This window comes from Balaenoptera physalus (assembly GCF_965194825.1).
Source record: "Balaenoptera physalus genome assembly, chromosome: 4".
NCBI lineage: Eukaryota > Metazoa > Chordata > Mammalia > Artiodactyla > Balaenopteridae > Balaenoptera > Balaenoptera physalus.
This window is the reverse complement of record NC_138891.1, coordinates 12,445,621-12,461,567: the sequence shown is the minus strand read 5'-3', so window position 1 is coordinate 12,461,567 and position 15,947 is coordinate 12,445,621. Positions and strand designations below refer to the sequence as shown.

Genomic DNA, 15,947 nt, shown 5'->3' with positions numbered 1-15,947 from the left:
TAAACAGAAGGGATAATGGCAAATTTTGTGCATTCACATCAAAATGATCCAAGTGGTTTTTGATCCAAAATATCCCCCCTCTCCCCCAAATGCAGTGGTTTTAATGTGTCAGTAACCAAAGATAAGACACTATGTTGAAATCACTCTAATTATTATGAGAAATTCTTTTCTGTCAAGGTGAAAAGCACAATAGTGCAAGGTCAAATGGCTGTCAGTCATCCCTACATTTAACAGCTTAGAGTTTGAAGAGCTTAAGCAAAGGAAGTTTCAAAGGGATTCAGAAACCCTGATGTCTTCTCTGGTCTGTATCAGTCACATTGTTTAGTGGAGATTAAACAGTAATTACCAAGGTTCAATGGAAGATTTGAAGGGTAACAATTTTCAAAAAGCCAAACTGATCAGACGTGTCAACACACTAAAGAAATCATAATGGGCAGAGAGGTTTGGAAGAATCTCTTGTATTCTAATGACTTCTGTGACAACATCCTGCTTGGATGTACAAAACAAGCCTTTTTACAAATAGTTCACCCAACTTGTATCATTCTGCTGATGACTTCTCTCTAAAGTGCAGCTAATTTCCCAATCGTTAAAAAGTGCTAAACTTCATATGTTGCCTTGGTCCATAATCTGATTACTAAGAAACACAGAGACAGAATTTTCCTTTTTAAGGAAAAACAAAGGTCATCTTCTGCCCCTACTGGCTAGTGATGGGCCTGAACAGTTACTATAGCAACACCATCTGTTGTCTGTGGAATGAAAGCCCATTATCAGTTCCCCAACTCAAGTCACTTCTTTCAAAGCATCCTCCTTATTGTTTGTTAAAGCTGATCTTTTCTGACCATGCTTAAGAACCAGTGGTATCCTAGTCCACAGGATAAAGTTCAAGCTCCTTAACCTGGCACCAAGGTTCCCCATGGCCCTGGCCCTGTGTATTCAGATTTGCTGATCCCTTCCTCACACCTTACATTCCAGGAGCAGCAGCCTTCTTGATAATTCCATGAATACATCCAGGTGTTTCATACTTCTGAGCCCTCCACTGCTCGATCCTTTCTAGAGGACACTCCCTCTTCCTGACCACTTGGCCACTCTACTCACCTTTTCATTCATTCATCTAATGATTATTGAAAATTACTGTGTGCCAGGCTATGTGTTAGACTCTGAGAACACTGCCATGAATAAGACCTTGTCCCGCCCTCATGGACCCAGGCAATCACAACCTCCTCCTCCTCTGTGGAGCCTTGCCCCAGCTGCATGCCCACAGTGGACGCCTCCCCTCCACTTCCTTTGTTCCCAGTATGCATTGTCCTCATCACAGTGCCCTGTAATTACCTGCCTCCCTGACTAGACTGGAAGCTCATCAAGGCAGGGACCTTGTTTTCGCCATCACTCTGTGATACCTGGCTTATGATATGTGCTTTATAAACATCTGTAGGGAAGAAAGGAGGGGGGGTGGAGAGAGACTGCACATTTCAACCATGGAAATTTCATGTTTTGAAGTATCTGCCCTCAGTGAAATGGCTGCTGCCCGCATTCTTTTTTTTTTTTTTATAAATATTTTAGGTTACAAATACAAATTGACTCTTTTTTTTTTTTTAATTTTATTTATTTATTTATTTTTGGCTGCGTTGGGTCTTCGTTTCTGTGCGAGGGCTCTCTCCAGTTGCGGCAAGTGGGGGCCACTCTTCATCGTGGTGCGCGGGCCTCTCACTATCGCGGCCTCTCTTGTTGCGGAGCACAGGCTCCAGACACGCAGGCTCAGCAATTGTGGCTCACGGGCCCAGTTGCTCCGCGGCATGTGGGATCCTCCCAGACCAGGTTTCGAACCCGTGTCCCCTGCATTGGCAGGCAGATTCTCAACCACTGCGCCACCAAAGGAAGCCCCTGCCCGCATTCTTGGCTGTCCCCCAGACCCCCCATTTTTGGCCTTTCCTGTTCTGTTAAAAAAATGTTTTGTTCTCCTTTCCTCTCCTAATTCTACCTGGGATCCCTTAGCATCCTGTTCATGACTGGCCTTTCTTCTTATACCCCATGGGAAATGTTGAGGGGAATTTAGGGCTTCAGAAATGAGGTGCCTCCATTTGGGAGGATATGTCCTCCATGTGTAAAAGAAGCACCTAGTGGGTGATATTGTTACAAAGCTTTGCACTGATTTGTCCAGGACCCCACTTGGTGGCTGGGACCATGTTCCAAGTAAGTTTCAACATCTGAGTCTTCATATAGTGTCTTCAACCCACCTAAATGTCTGGCACAGATACTGAGGATGAAGAAAAAATACAATATTCGTTCCAAGGAAGCTCAATAACTCTTGTATATAGTGCCAGATAGCCCAGCACACACTGACATCACCACAAAAAGAGAGAAAAAAGTTCTAGAAGAAGCTGTTTTCATTTTGGCTTATAAGCAAGTTCTCTGTAATTTTAAGAAATAAATATTTTATTTTATACTTTAGTAACATTTTGTTTGAGTTATAAATTAGGGTGGGTGTGCACGATAAGAATCTCAGGGTTTAAGGGCATTAAAGCCATGGCTCTCAAAGTGTGGTCTGCACCCAGAACATAAGCATCACTTGGGAACTTGTTAGAAACAAATTCTGGGGCACACAGAACACCTGCATCTTCCCAAGTGCTCTAAGTGATCCAGATGCCTGCTCAAGTGTGAGAACCACTGGTGTAAAGGCTTTAACCTGACCTTGATGTACAGAAGAGACTCAGATACTGAACCTGTAATTCAAAAAGCCATCTTCTAATTCGGGATCTCTTGAAGCTCCACAAATTCTACCTCATTCACCCTCTCCACTCCCCAGTGACACAGGAAGAGGAGGCATCACTGTCCCTGTTTCACATGAAAATAAAACTGAGTCTGGGGTAAACCGGCCACCAGCAGCATTTTCAGGGCTACAAAGTTACGACTTTATTGGTCCAAAGCACCAGAAGGACATTTGCATCTGTTGTTCTCTCCTCTCTTGTTGAGGGTTGGAAGAAGCTCTTGAAAATGTTTGTGGAAGAAAATTACAAACCTGTCATGCTCAACGGGCAACTGGATATTTCCAAGATGCATAGGCTGATGCTGCCTGTAAGTGAAGCATGGCTCAATCGTGGAGGGTTCCTGCTTAAGTGACAAGGCTTATACTCTGACATGTTGAAGTTTCAATTGTCCCTTGGATCCTGTTAACATTCGGACGTATATCAAAAGCCATGATGGTTAATAAGCTCTAACTATTATTGCAGCTGGTGAATCTCCCAAAATGTAGTTAGAGCAAAGCAGCTACTGTCTACTTGAGCAATCTCAGGTCCGATGAGACTACGTGAGGGGACTTCTTCACGGCTCCTATGCAAAGACAGAGAAGCACCTGGAATCCAGAAAGCCATCATACTCTCATCTGTAATGAGTACCTCCCCAGACAGGTGTTTCAAAAGCTCACTGCCCCTCATGTCAGTGTCCGCCAGTCCACCCCTCCTCCGCCTTCCCACACACAGTTAGGAGTTTAGCTGTCACCTTTCTCTGTCCCTGAGTCACTCACCACTCACCCATCAGCTTTCTGCCTTCCCAAACTCACTAACAACACTCACCTGGCTCCCATATCCTCTCCTGTTCCCTTTGTTTCTGCAGGTTTATATCAGCTTTATTCCTTTGCTGTCACATTAGTGGCACTCCAGACAGAGATGAATGTGTATTTTTATTCCATGTTCCTAAAACTCATTTTCATAAAATCATACAGTCTAGAAGGGAATTGAGATATCATCTATCCAATCCAGCACTTTTTTTTTTTTTGCAGTGAAATCTTTTTTAAGACACAATCTTATGTAGAAGTCTAATTTATAAAACAGATAAGAGTGAAACTATTTTGGTTGAAGCTGGGAAAGGAGCAGAATCTGCATCTAATTTCTCTTAAAATATTTAAAAATATTTGTTAAGGGCATCTTCTGCACCAGGCACCATGTTAGATAGGGCTTCTGTCCCCGTGCTGCTCAGGGCCCCCCTCCCCACTTGCTAGCTCCTGGAGGTCCCCAAGGAACCCGGTTTGAAAATTACTGAGCTAGTCTAACTGAGGTCCAGAGAGAGAGTGATTGCTTGGCCAAAGGACAGCCTTCCTGGTCTGCAAATTCGAACTTGGGATAACTGTACCTCATAAGTGTTACTGATGTGCAATTAAACAAGTCACAGGGTGATGGCCAGGAGAAAAAATCGGGGAGCTGTGTTATAAGTGAGGCTTCTCACACAGAGATGTGGAATATGCTAGAAAAAGGTTATAAATTGTACATAAACTCCTAACAAAATAGTGGTGAATGCTGGCACTCCTGAAAACTTCATCTTTATTCCTGCCATTCCCTTTTTTTTTTTTTAACTTTTTATTTTATATTGGAGTATAGCTGACTAACAATGTTGTGACAGTTTCAGGTACATGGTAAAGCAACTCAGCCATACATACACATGTATCCATTCTCCCAGAAACACCCTTCCTATCCAGGCTGCCATATAACATTGAGCAGAGTTCCCTGTGCTATACAGTAGGTCCTTGTTGGTTATCCATTTTAAATATACCTTCCATTCCCTTTGAAGGGACTGCTTTTGGTCACACGACTGTGGGACATATATACAATGGAATGTTATTCAGGAATAAAAGGAACGAAACTGGGTCATTTGTAGAGACATGGATGGACCTAGAGACTGCCATACAGACTGAAGTAAGTCAGAAAGAGAAAAACAAATATCGTATATTAACGCATATATGTGGAATCTAGAAATATAGTGCAGATGAACCAGTTTGCAAGGCAGAAATTGAGACACAGACATAGAGAACAAACGTATGGACACCAACGGGGGAAGGGGGAGGTGGGATGAATTGGGAACTTGGGATTGACATATATATGCTAATATGTATAAAATAGAAAACTAATGAGAACCTGCTGTACAGCACAGGGAACTCCACTTCGCTGTACAGTAGAAACTAACACAGCATTGTAAAACAACTATACGCCAATAATTTAAAAAATTAAAATAAAAATTCACCGTCAAATTTCAAAGAAAAAAAAATCTCACCCCTTTTCACCCAGGACCTATAAGAATAGAGTCATCCATCCCTTGGTATCCCTGAGGCATTGAGCCCCTGTGAATACCAAAACCTGTGGCCGCTCAAGTCCCCTGTACACAGAGGCCTAGTACAGTGGATACAGATGGCCCTCAGAGCTGAAGGAGCTTCTGTCCAGGGCTGGTTGAATCTGGGGAAGTGAAACCCGCAGATAATAAACTGTATCCTCTGTTATTCCATCTGTGTCAGGTGACAATTTATCATCCAATGCTAGAAGTTATCACAGTTGGGTTTGTTGGGTTAAAAAAAGAAGAAAATAAGAAATAACGTTTTATCCTTGAAGCACAGCAATCCCATTTATAGAGACCAACACTGCTAAAGAAATTTCGGCTTTGTTTTTCAGACTAAATCTCTTCTAGTAACTGGCTGACCTTCAGAGTGATGGTCCTTTCAGCTTGAATGAATATAGTGTTTCTATAGGACCAGTGAGGTAGAAAGATTCCTCTCCCAGGAAACCTGTAAAACCTATTATTGCGCCCTGCCAGGCCACCATTGGATCACAGTGGACCACTGAATTTAATGATTTCGTCCTGGGAGACCCAGGGTCACTGAACAACAAGGATAAACAATTCTTCTTTGCATTTCCTGGCCCATGGGCCAGACATTCAACTTCTGTTGGCCTCAGTCTCCTCATCTGTCAAATGAGGTTGGATTACAGTATGTATAAGATTCTTCCCAAGCTTTCTACTTGTTGAATATTCCATTAGAATCTGTAGGTATCAGTATATTTTGGAATTTGAAGAGACTTACTCACCTAGAGTGGTGCAGCCCAGCACGTGCTCCAAACATTTGGCCAGTGCTTCAATATCACTGTCCTGTCAGAACAAGAGAGATTTACTTCTGTGGGTGGTAGACATGGAAAAATGTTCTCGCCACACGTAGGCAAGAAAAAACGCAAAAAAATCTAGTTGCAAACTCACTGTACAATATGATCCTATTTTTAAAAAGAAAACTCTATATCTATATGTATATCTATTGATACATCTCTTCCCTCATATCAATCTATATTTCTATTGCTCTATCTCTCTGATGGGAAGAGCATATACTAAAAATGTTAACCGCGGTTTGACTGCAAAGTGGGATTAAGGGGGTATCTTTATTTTCTTCTTTGTGTGCTTCTGTCTTTTGTAAATTTTTATAATAAACAAATATTACTTGTTTAAACTATAAAAATGGTAAATAATATTCGAATGAAGAGAAAAAGGTTCTATTCAATCTATAATCAATACAACAGGAATCAAGTAAACATATTTTCCTAGAGAGCATCTCTACTGCTCTTCTTTGGAAATGTATGGTCTTCAAGGAGTCATAAATCTAAGAATCGTACTTCTTGTTTACTTTAACCCTCAGTAAAAGTCAGGCACCCACATGAGGATTTGAAGGGGGGGGGTCCCAGAACTGTATTTGGTAACAAATATTATCTTTAGTGCAAAATAAATATCTGTCCTCTACCCAGGAGGCTGGAAATATCCAAAACAGCATCATAACGATCAGGGGAAATGTAAGCTCTTAATTATTTTCAGGTTTGTGGTTATATTGAGAGAAATTAATAATTTATGGCTTACCTGCTCTATTTCAAAACAAGCAACACATTTCATATTGTAGAATTGTGGATTTTAGAAAAATGCACCGTAGTATAATAGACTACCCTAAAACGTTACATAAATGTGTTGGGTTTCATTTTATAACATCTGGTGGGGTTTGGGCAGCCACTTTTTATGCATGTGGTAAAACCCAACATCACTTCATTTTCCAATGTATAGAAGAGGAGTGACGAGGAAGGCATCCCTGGTCAATACTGGTCAATGAGGACAAAGCACTAATGGGAGACTCCAGTGCCCAGCCCAGGAATAGAGGGCAGGCACCAAGCATAGAAACAGAAGAAGGAAAAACAGGTCCCTCCCTTCTTCTATACCCTTGTGGTCTCCAAACTTAACAGGGGCAGCCTTGAGTCAGACAGGAACTTGGCAGGAAGAAAAGCTAAGCACACATCTGCATATGCAGGTGATGATGCCAACCAGACAAGCTGGACCTAAACCTGGCTTCTCCACTGACTGTGCTGGTCAAGGCCAAGTGCTTGACTTCCCAGGTCTTAGTTTCTGCATCTGTGAAACTAGTGGTTAAGTCAGATGATGGTTAAGGAGGCTACCAGTGCTCAAACCCTATTTTTCTGGCTAAAGAGCCAGATGCACAGAGAGTGTGGTAAATTGCTTTCAAAGTCCCATCCTCGTGCTCCTATGCCATTTCTCACATTAAGAGGTGGCGATCTTCTGCCATCCCTGGAGCTGGCCCTGTAGCTTGCTTTGGGCCACAGCACAATGCAGAAGTAATGCTGTGACTTCTATAACTAGGCCTTAAGAGGCATGTAGCTTCCATTTTTTACTCTCTTGGAAGCCAACAACCACATAAAGAAGTCCAGGCTGTCCTCCTGGAGAGATCATGTGGGGAGATTCCCTGGAGCATGAGAGGCCATGGGAGGAAAAGAGAGGGCCCCAGCCAACAGCCAGCACCACCGTCGGACACACGAGTGAGGCCACTGTGGACACCCAAGCCAACCTCTCAGCCAAATGCAGCATCAGGAGAGACTCTACACAGGATCACGTGGAGCAGAACAGCTGTCTTGTGAGCCCTGGCAATGCACAGAGTCATGAAAAACAGGAAATCATCATTTTTTTTTTATACATCTTTTTTTTTTAGTTTTATTTTTTATTTTTTATTTTTTTTAAACATCTTTATTGAGGTATAATTGCTGCACAGTGGTGTGTTAGTTTCTGCTTTATAACAAAGTGAATCAGCTACACATATACACACGTTCCCATATCTCCTCCCTCCCGCATCTCCCTCCCTCCCACCCTCCCCATCCCACCCCCGCAGGCGGTCACATAGCACCGAGCTGATCTCCCTGTGCTATGTGGCTGTTTCCCACAAGCTATCTATTTTACATTTGGTAGTGTATATATGTCCATGACACTCTCTCACCCTGTCACATCTCACCCCTCCCCCTCCCCATATCCTCAAGTCCATTCTCTAGTAGGTCTGTGTCTTTATTCCCATCTTGCCACTAGGTTCTTCATGACCTTTTTTTTTTTTCCCTTAGATTCCATATATATGTGTTAGCATACTGTATTTGTTTTTCTCTTTCTGACTTACTTCACTCTGTATGACAGACTCTAACTCCATCCACCTCATTACAAATACCTCCATTTCATTTCTTTTTATGGCTGAGTAATATTCCATTGTATATATGTGCCACATCTTCTTTATCCATTCATCCGATGATGGACACTTAGGTTGCTTCCATGTCTTGGCAATTGTAAATAGAGCTGCAATGAACATTTTGGTTCATGACTCTTTTTGAGTTATGGTTTTCTCAGGGTATATGCCCAGTAGTGGGATTGCTGGGTCGTATAGTAGTTCTATTTGTAGTTTTTTAAGGAACCTCCATACTGTTCTCCATAGTGGCTGTATCAATTTACATTCCCACCAACAGTGCAAGAGTGTTCCCTTTTCTCCACACCCTCTCCAGAACTTATTGTTTGTAGATTTTTTGATGATGGACATTCTGACCGGTGTGAGATGGTACCTCATTGTAGTTTTGATTTGCATTTCTCTAATGATTAATGATGTTGAGCATTCTTTCATGTGTCTGTTGGCCATCTGTATATCTTCCTTGGAGAAATGTCTATTTAGGTCTTCTGCCCATTTTTGGATTGGGTTGTTCGTTTTTTTGTTATTGAGCTGCATGAGCTGCTTGTAAATCTTGGTGATTAATCCTTTGTCAGTTGCTTCATTTGCAAATATTTTCTCCCATTCTGAGGGTTGTCTTTTCATCTTGTTTATGGGTTCCTTTGCTGTGCAAAAGCTTTTACGTTTCATTAGGTCCCATTTGTTTATTTGTGCTTTTATTTCCATTTCTTTAGGAGCTGGGTCAAAAAGGATCTTGCTGTGATTTATGTCATAGAGTGTTCTGCCTATGTTTTCCTCTAAGAGTTTGATAGTATCTGGCTTTACACTTAGGTCTTTAATCCATTTTGAGCTTATTTTTGTGTATGGTGTCAGGGAGTGTTCTAATTTCATACTTTTACATGTACCTGTCCAATTTTCCCAGCACCACTTATTGAGGAGGCTGTCTTTTCTCCACTGTATATGCTTGCCTCCTTTATCAAAAATAAGGTGACCATATGTGCGTGGGTTTATCTCTGGGCTTTCTATCCTGTTCCATTGATCTATATTTCTGTTTTTGTGCCAATACCAAACTGTCTTGATTACTGTAGCTTTGTAATATTTTCTGAAGTCAGGGAGCCTGATTCCTCCAGCTCCATTTTTCATTCTCAAGATTGCTTTGGTTATTCGGGGTCTTTTGTGTCTCCATACAAATTGTGAAATTTTTTGTTCTAGTTCTGTGAAAAATTCCAGTGGTAGTTTGATAAGGATTGCATTGAATCTGTAGATTGCTTTGGGTAGTAGAGTCATTTTCACAATGTTGATTCTTCCAATCCAAGAACATGGTATATCTCTCCATCTATTTGTATCATCCTTAATTTCTTTCATCAGTGTCCTATAATTTTCTGCATACAGGTCTTTTGTCTCCTTAGGTTTATTCCTAGATATTTTATTCTTTATGTTGCAATGGTAAACGGGAGTGTTTTCTTAATTTCACTTTCAGATATTTCATCATTAGTATATAGGAATGCAAGAGATTTCTGTGCATTAATTTTGTACCCTGCTACTTTACCAAATTCATTGATTAGCTCTAATAGTTTTCTTGTAGCAGTTTTAGGATTCTCTATGTATAGTATCATATCATCTGCAAACAGTGACAGCTTTACTTCTTTTCCGATTTGGATTCCTTTTATTTCTTTTTCTTCTCTGATTGCTGTGGCTAACACTTCCAAAACTATGTTGAATAATAGTGGTGAGAGTGGGCAACCTTGTCTTGTTCCTGATCTTAGTGGAAATGGTTTCAGTTTTTCACCATTGAGGACAATGTTGGCTGTGGGTTTGTCATATATGGCCTTTATTATGTTGAGGAAAGTTCCCTCTATGCCTACTTTCTGCAGAGCTTTTATCATAAATGGGTGTTGAATTTTGTCGAAAGCTTTCTCTGCATCTATTGAGATAATCATATGGTTTTTCTCCTTCAATTTGTTAATATGGTGTATCACGTTGATTGATTTGCTATATTGAAGAATCCTTGCATTCCTGGGATAAACCCCACTTCATCATGATGTGTGATCCTTTAAATGTGCTGTTGGATTCTGTTTGCTAGTATTTTGTTGAGGATTTTTGCATCTATGTTCATCAGTGATATTGGCCTGTAGTTTTCTTTCTTTGTGACATCTTTGTCTGGTTTTGGTATCAGGGTGATGGTGGCCTCTTAGAATGAGTTGGGTAGTGTTCCTCCCTATGCAATATTTTGGAAGAGTTTGAGAAGGATAGGTGTTAGTTCTTCTCTAAATGTTTGATAGAATTCGCCTGTGAAGCCATCTGGTCCTGGGCTTTTGTTTGTTGGAAGATTTTTAATCACAGTTTCAATTTCAGTGCTTGTGATTGGTCTGTTTATATTTTCTATTTCTTCCTGGTTCAGTCTCAGTAGGTTGTGCATTTCTAAGAATCTGTCCATTTCTTCCAGGTTGTCCATTTTATTGGCATAGAGTTGCTTGTAGTAATCTCTCATGATCGTTTGTATTTCTGCAGTGTCAGTGGTTACTTCTCCTTTTTCATTTCTAATTCTATTGATTTGAGTCTTCTCCCTTTTTCTCTTGATGAGTCTGGCTAATGGTTTATCAATTTTGTTTATCTTCTCAGAGAACCAGCTTTTAGTTTCATTGATTTTTGCTATTGTTTCCTTCATTTCTTTTTCATTTATTTCTGATCTGATCGTTATGATTTCTTTCCTTCTGCTAGCTTTGGGGTTTTTTTGCTCTTCTTTCGCTAATTGCTTTAGGTGCAAGGTTAGGTTGTTTATTCGAGATGTTTCCTGTTTCTTTATGGAGGCTTGTATTGTTATAAACTTCCCTCTTAGCACTGATTTTGCTGCATCCCATAGGTTTTGGGTCGTCGTGTCTCCATTGTCATTTGTTTCTAGGTATGTTTTGATTTCCCCTTTGATTTCTTCAGTGATCACTTCGTTATTAAGTAGTGTATTGTGTAGCCTCCATGTGTTTGTATTTTTTACGTATCTTTTCCTGTAATTGATATCTAGTCTCATAGCCTTGTGGTCGGAAAAGATACTTGATACGATTTCAATTTTCTTAAATTTACCAAGGCTTGATTTGTGACCCAAGATATGATCTATCCTGGAGAATGTTCCATGAGCACTTGAGAAAAATGTGTATTCTGTTGTTTTTGTGTGGTATGTCCTATAAATATCAATTAAGTCCATCTTGTTTAATGTATCGTTTAAAGCTTGTGTTTCCTTATTTATTTTCATTTTGGATGATCTGTCCATTGGTGAAAGTGGGGTGTTAAAGTCCCCTACTATGATTGTGTTACTGTCTATTTCCCCTTTTATGGCTGTTAGTATTTGCCTTATGTATTGAGGTGCTCCTATGTTGGGTGCATAAATATTTACAATTGTTATACCTTCCTCTTGGATCGATCCCTTGATGATTATATAGTGTCCTTCTTTGTCTCTTGTAATAGTCTTTATTTTAAAGTCTATTTTGTCTGATATGAGAATTCCTACTCCAGCTTTCTTTTGATTTCCATTTGCATGGAATATCTTTTTCCATCCCCTCACTTTCAGTCTGTATGTGTCTCTAGGTCTGAAGTGGGTCTCTTGTAGACAGCATATATATGGGTCTTGTTTTTGTATCTATTCAGCCAGTCTGTGTCTTTTGGTGGGAGCATTTAATCCATTTACATTTAAGGAAATTATCGATATGTATGTTCCTCTTCTCATTTTCTTAAATATTTTGTGTTTGTTATTGTAGGTGTTTTCCTTCTCTTGTGTTTCTTGCTAGAGAAGTTCCTTTAGCATTTGTTGTAAAGCTAGTTTGGTGGTGCTGAACTCTCTCAGCTTTTGCTTGTCTGTAAACGTTTTAATTTCTCCATCGAATCTGAATGAGATCCTTGCTGGGTAGAGTAACCTTGGTTGTAGGTTTTTCTCCTTCATGACTTTAAGTATATTCTGCAACTCCCTTCTGGCTTGCAGAGTTTCTGCTGAAAGATCAGCTGTTAACCTTATGGGGATTCCCTTGTATGTTATTTGTTGTTTTTCCCTTGCTGCTTGTAATATGTTTTCTTTATATTTAATTTTTGATAGTTTGATTAATATGTGTCTTGGCGTGTTTCTCCTTGGATTTATCCTGTATGGGACTCTCTGTGCTTCCAGGACTTGATTAACTATTTCCTTTCCCATATTAGGGAAGTTTTCAACTATAATCTCTTCAAATATTTTCTCAGTCCCTTTCTTGTTCTCTTCTTCTTCTGGGACCCCTATAATTCGAATGTTGGTGCGTTTAATGTTGTCCCAGAGGTCTCTGAGACTGTCCTCAGTTCTTTTCATTCTTTTTTCTTTATTCTGTTCCGCAGCAGTGAATTCCACCATTCTGTCTTCCAGGTCACTTATCCGTTCTTCTGCCTCAGTTATTCTGCTATTGATCCCATCTAGAGTATTTTTAATTTCATTTATTGTGTTTTTCATCATTGCTTGGTTCCTCTTTCGTTCTTCTACGTCCTTGTTAAATGTTTCTTGCATTTTGTCTATTCTATTTCCAAGATTTTGGATCATCTTTACTATCATTATTCTGAATTCTTTTTCAGGTAGACTGCCTATTTCCTCTTCATTTGTTAGGTCTGGTGTGTTTTGAGCCTGCTCCTTCACCTGCTGTGTAGTTTTTTGTCTTCTCATTTTGCTTATCTTACTCTGTTTGGGGTCTCCTTTTCGCAGGCTGCAGGTTCGTAGTTCCCGTTGTTTTTGGTATCTGTCCCCAGTGGCTAAGGTTGGTTCAGTGGGTTGTGTAGGCTTCCTGGTGGAGGGGACTAGTGCCTGTGTTCTGGTGGATGAGGTTGGATCTTGTCTTTCTGGTGGGCACGTCCACGTCTGGTGGTGTGTTTTGGGGTGTCTGTGGCCTTATTATGATTTTAGGCAGCCTCTCTGCTAATGGATGGGGCTGTGTTCCTGTCTTGTTAATTGTTTGGCATAGGGTGTCCAGCACTGTAGCTTGTTGGTCGTTGATTGAAGCTGGGTCTTGATGTTGAGATGGAGATCTCTGAGAGATTTTCGCTGTTTGGTATTACGTGGAGCTGGGAGGTCTCTTGTGAACCAGTGTCCTGAAGTTGGCTCTCCCACCTCAGAGGCACAGCCCTGATGCCTGGCTGGAGCACCAAGAGCCTTTAATCCACACGGCTCAGAATAAGAGGGAGAAAAAAATAGAAAGAAAGAAAGAAAGAGGATAAAATAAAATAAAGCTATTATAATAAAAAATAAGAAAAAAGTTATTAAGAATAAATGTATTCAGAAATTTTTTTTTAATTTTTAAAAATAGATTTATTAATTTTTTATAGTAAAAAATAAGAAAAAATTATTAAGAAAAATTTATTAAGAAAAATTTTTTTTTAATTTTTTTAAATAAAAAATATGAAAACACTTATTAAAATTTTTTTTTAATTTCTAAAAATGGAAAATAAGGAAAAAATTATTAAGAAAACATTTATTAGGAAAAAAAATTTGTTTAAGTACAAAAAACAAAAAAAATACAAAACAAAAAAAACACGGACACACCTAACCCTAAGACTAATGGTGAAAGCAAAGCTATACAGACAAAATCTCACCCAGAAGCATACACATATACACTCACAAAAAAAGAAAAAGGGGAAAAATTAATATATCCTGCTCCCAAAGTCCACCTCTTGAATTTGGGATGATTCGTTGTCTATTCAGGTATTCAACAGATGCAGGCACATCAAGTTGTTTGTGGAGCTTTAATCCGCTGCTTCTGAGGCTGCTGGGAGAGATTTCCCTTTCTCTTCTTTGTTCGTACAGCTCCCGGGGTTCAGCTTTGGATTTGGACCCACCTCTGCATGTAGGTCACCTGAGGGTGTCTGCTCTTCACTCACACAGGATGGGGTTAAAGGAGCAGCTGATTCGGGGGCTCTGGCTCACTCAGGCCGGGGGGAGGGAGGGGCACGGATGCGGGATGAGCCTGTGGCGGCAGAGGCCGGCGTGACGTTGCAGCAGCCTGAGGCGCGCAGTGCTTTCTCCCGGGGAAGTTGTCCCTGGATCGCGGGACCCTGGCAGTGGCGGGCTGCACCGGCTCCCGGGAGGGGCGGTGTGGAGACTGACCTGGGCTCGCACACAGGCTTCTTGGTGGTGGCAGCAGCAGCCTTAGCGTCTCCTGCCCGTCTCTGGGGTCCGCGCTGTTAGCCGCAGCTCGTGACCGCCTCTGGGGTCCGTGCTGATAGCCGCGGCTCGCGCCCGTCTCTGGAGTTTGTTTAGGCGGCGCTCTGAATCCCCTCTCCTTGCACGCCGTGAAACAAAGAGGCAAGAAAAAGTCTCTTGCCTCTTCGGCAGCTGCAGACTTTTTCCCGGACTCCCTCCCAGCTAGCACCGAAGCCCAAGCCTCGGCTCCCAGCCCCCGCCCACCCCGGCGGGTGAGCAGACAAGCCTCTCCGGCTGGTGAGCGCTGCTCGGCGCCGAGCCTCTGTGCGGGAATCTCTCTGTTTTTCCCTCTGCGCCCCTGTTGCTGTGGGATCCGCGCTGATAGCCTTGGCTCGCGCCCGTCTCTGGAGTTCGTTTAGGCGGCGCTCTGAATCCCCTCTCCTTGCGCGCCGTGAAACAAAGAGGCAAGAAAAAGTCTCTTGCCTCTTTGGCAGCTGCAGACTTTTTCCTGGACTCCCTCCAGGCTAGCACCGAAGCCTGAGCCTCAGCTCCCAGCCCCTGCCCGCCCCGGCGGCTGAGCAGACAAGCCTCTCCGGCTGGTGAGTGCTACTCAGCACCGATCCTCTGTGTGGGAATCTCTCCGCTTTGCCCTCCGCACCCCTGTGGCTGCGCTCTCCACTGTGGCTCCAAAGCTTCCCCCCTCCTCCACCCGCAGTCTCTGCCCGCGAAGGGGCTTCCTAGTGTGTGGAAACCTTTCCTCCTTCACAGCTCCCTCCCACTGGTGCAGGTCCCATCCCTATTCTTTTGTCTCTGTTATTTCTTTTTTCTTTTGCCCTACCCAAGTACGTGGGGATTTTCTTGCCTTTTGGGAGGTCTGACGTCTTCTGCCAGCGTTCAGTGGGTGTTCTGTAGGAGCAGTTCCACGTGTAGATGTATTTCTACTGTATCTGTGGGAAGGAAGGTGATCTCCGCGTCTTACTCTTCCGCCATCTTACCCCTTCTCCCTAGGAAATCATCATTTTAAGCCACTAAGTTTTGGGATGTTTTGTTGTACAGTAAAAGATAACTGAGGCATGATTTTGAGTTCACTCAAATCAAATACTCAAGTATTTTCCGCTTTTATGTCCCAGCACCAGCACAGACCCTGCCATGCAACAAACACTAAGTCTCATCTGTTCAGGTCTCCTCCAGCTTCTGTGATTTGCAAAGAAGGAAAACAGAAAAATGGCATGAACTCTGGGTTCTCCCCTACTCAAAGTATTGTACTTCATTCCTGGGAAGTTGAGGAAAAAGCACACTGCTTCTTAATTCTGTGTCCTGGTCAAGTCAGTTAACCTCTCTAAGCCTCAGTTTCTCTAATTATAAAGTGATGAGAATAACAGTCTCCATCTCACACAGGGCTCTTATGAGACGGAAATGAAATAATACAGAGCCTTTACTAGAGTGTGTGGCTCACTGGAAATATCCAGTCAATGGAAAAAGAGAGTTCAATAGAAGACGATGGGATGGGCAAAGGAAAGAGACATGAAAGAT

At 41.7% G+C, this 15,947-nt stretch overlaps 1 protein-coding gene across 1 annotated transcript in view; it reads right to left on the bottom strand.

Annotated features, from left to right (window-relative positions):
• NEK11 (NIMA related kinase 11) overlaps positions 1–15,947 on the bottom strand; it is a 306,979-nt gene that overhangs the window by 75,344 nt on the left and 215,688 nt on the right. Inside the window, 1 exon segment of the mRNA XM_082459368.1 lies at positions 5,844–5,904. Within this exon segment, the coding sequence (XP_082315494.1) occupies positions 5,844–5,904 (61 nt within the window).